At 40.1% G+C, this 2500-nt stretch overlaps 1 protein-coding gene across 1 annotated transcript in view; it reads right to left on the bottom strand.

Moving 5' to 3' along the window:
- The window catches only part of LOC138028939 (multidrug resistance-associated protein 1-like), a 38737-nt gene that overhangs the window by 8324 nt on the left and 27913 nt on the right, over positions 1–2500 (bottom strand). Inside the window, exons 20-22 of the mRNA XM_068876586.1 lie at positions 2349–2500; positions 1570–1819; positions 606–805 (exon numbers count right to left, since the gene is read on the bottom strand). The exon at positions 2349–2500 is cut by the window's right edge and continues 111 nt beyond it. Of these exons, the coding sequence (XP_068732687.1) occupies positions 606–805; positions 1570–1819; positions 2349–2500 (602 nt within the window). The remainder of the gene's footprint in view (positions 1–605; positions 806–1569; positions 1820–2348) is intronic.

The following is a 2500-nucleotide window of genomic DNA, read 5'->3' as shown; positions in this document are numbered from 1 at the left end:
CGAAATGAACGTTTCAAATATTACCGTTCCATTTACGCTGTACTCGGAACAGAAAGACGGATTTCTGGCCAAATGGATCGCGCTATAGCAAACCGAGTTACAGAAGGCTTTCCCTTCTCGACCATTTTATTACATGTATAAGGGTTGCTAACGTCATTGTTTAATTTGGTTTCATTACCATACCGAGCTTTCTCACAAGGGGCATCGAGTTATTTACAAATTGACTTCAAAAGGTAAAAACTTGAACTTGTTAAACTTAGTTAAATCTCAGAAAATGTTAAGCCTTTTAGCTTTGATAACGAGCCAGTTAACTTTTTAAAACTGATAAATTCTTGAGTGGCAAAAGCGCTATAGACTTCATACATTCCCTGAAAATTTTCAAATTTTCCAAGCATGATTGCGAAGAGATTATCTGGTATATCATGTTCAAATTTTCAGATATAGCTCATGATGCAATGCACTTTGAATATTTAGTACTTTGCTCTTGGCTGATTGTTTAGAAAACAGCAAAAGATGTAAACAAAGATCCCGCCTGGTCATAGCTATGAGATTTGAAGACAAAGAAAAAAAGGCACGCACCGATGGCAGCGCTGGAAACGTCTTACCTGTTGGAGGATATTGACAAATAGTAAGCCACTTGATTCTCGTCCGTTCTATAGAAATTATCCTGAATGAAGTGTTGCTGTTGTGAAAATGCCCGGATGGTTGACGCGCCATTAATTGTCTCTAAGAAATGACTGTAGATTGGCGAACGGCTTACTGATTCTATTCTCTTAAGCTGTCGCGAAGTTGCCACGTAAACCCTCTGTGGAAAGTGATTAATAACACGACATTACATTGTAAGGTTATGTACTCTCTTATTATATGGACAAGAGTGTTTTACGGGGAAGTAAAACACTCGTAGAGTCAATACGATCACTACATCCGGGAACCGAGTAGCGTTTTTGTAACACGAGTGGTTACATTGCGCAATGACGTCACGATTCCCGCCGTTTTTTGTTTGAATTAATACTCATTCCTTGAATTAAGGCATGCTTTTCAATCTCTTCCATAGACCGTATTCGTAAATGACGGCCAATAAATTATTCCTTTGTCCTTGTGCTAATAAGACCAACTAGCCTCGTTTGCATGGAAATGTTGCCTTGGAGCAAGGCTTATTGGTCTCATTAGCCCTAAGACAAAAGAATAATTTACTGACCTCCATTTATAACTACGGTCTATGAATATTTACTGTCCATAATGTAAAATTAAAGAAAATTACACGTAAGCTCGAAGATCAACCTCTTACTAACCGAGAGCGGGGCTGTACTGCATGGGGAATAATGGCGGAGGTCGTGGCCATATTCTCCGGTACGGTCCCGAGCAAGAGAGGCTAGTACGTTGTTTATTGTATGGCAATGTTTCTTTCAGCGAATTTTCGTCTTCCGTAACCTTATCATCCACGACAAGGAATGAGAAGGGAGAGCCTTGGTTCAAGGTTGGGATTAAACCGAACTTTCCTTTCCATGTCTGGCACAAGATATTAAACAATTATATGCAAGTGCAACAATTTGCTTTCCAAGAACTCACCTGAATGTAAAAATAAAGAAGTCCAATAGGTGGCAGAATTGACAAATATAATGGAGTAGCATAACTGATCGCCACTATCATTCCAACCACTTCAAATAAACACCACAGAAAATCAGTGACAGCCCGAGGTAAGGTCTCATCGACGACATCGATGTCTTTTGAAAACCTGTTAACGATTCTTCCCAGGGGCGTAGTATCAAAGAAGCTCATTGGCGAATGCATGATGTTGGTTAAAAGCTTTCGATGCAACCTGAGAACACAACAACGGGAAGAATTGAGTTTGAATAAAAACTCCTTGAAACCCAAATGGTTTTCTTTATCGAGTTTTGACAACTTGAAAGATACAGTTATGAGTTCAGAACTGGAATGCTAAGCAATTGTCATGCCACCACAGGGAGAGATGAATGCCTCCAAAGAGCTAGGCAGTGGAACAAATGGCTGCTGCTTTTGTGAACTGGATGTAAACAAATTCTCGAAAGCAAAAATATAAATTTTTTAGATTAGCAATTCGTTTCTCACTATTATGGGTGCTAAACGTTTTACAATGTGTGCGTAGACTTAAATACTCAGTATCAGCGAAATTTAAAATGGGTGCTTCAAACATACTGGTCGACATTTAGTGATTTCAACACCTTGACCGGCTTCCGAAGCCCATGAATACAGCCGACACACATCCCTCCGAACGCTGCAATCAGCCGAGGCGATGTGAGTCAGCTATATTCGCAGGCTATGTGGGCTAAACATTTAGACGCTTCTCTAAAAAAATAGAAAATTCTAACCTGCGTGAAGCCAGAATGGTTCCAATGGTGACGGTTATCGACAAACAGAATGTGAACAATCCTTGACCCAACCCGATTCCGCCATATACGCCCAAGTAGAAATCTCTTTCTTTGTTAGTAGTGATATTTGCCGAGCTCCAGTAAGCGAGCCA

The sequence above is a fragment of the Montipora capricornis genome, chromosome 13 (assembly GCF_036669925.1).
Source record: "Montipora capricornis isolate CH-2021 chromosome 13, ASM3666992v2, whole genome shotgun sequence".
NCBI classification, from domain to species: Eukaryota; Metazoa; Cnidaria; class Anthozoa; order Scleractinia; family Acroporidae; genus Montipora; species Montipora capricornis.
Note: the sequence above shows the minus strand (reverse complement) of the source record. Positions and strands in the feature narration are given on the sequence as shown.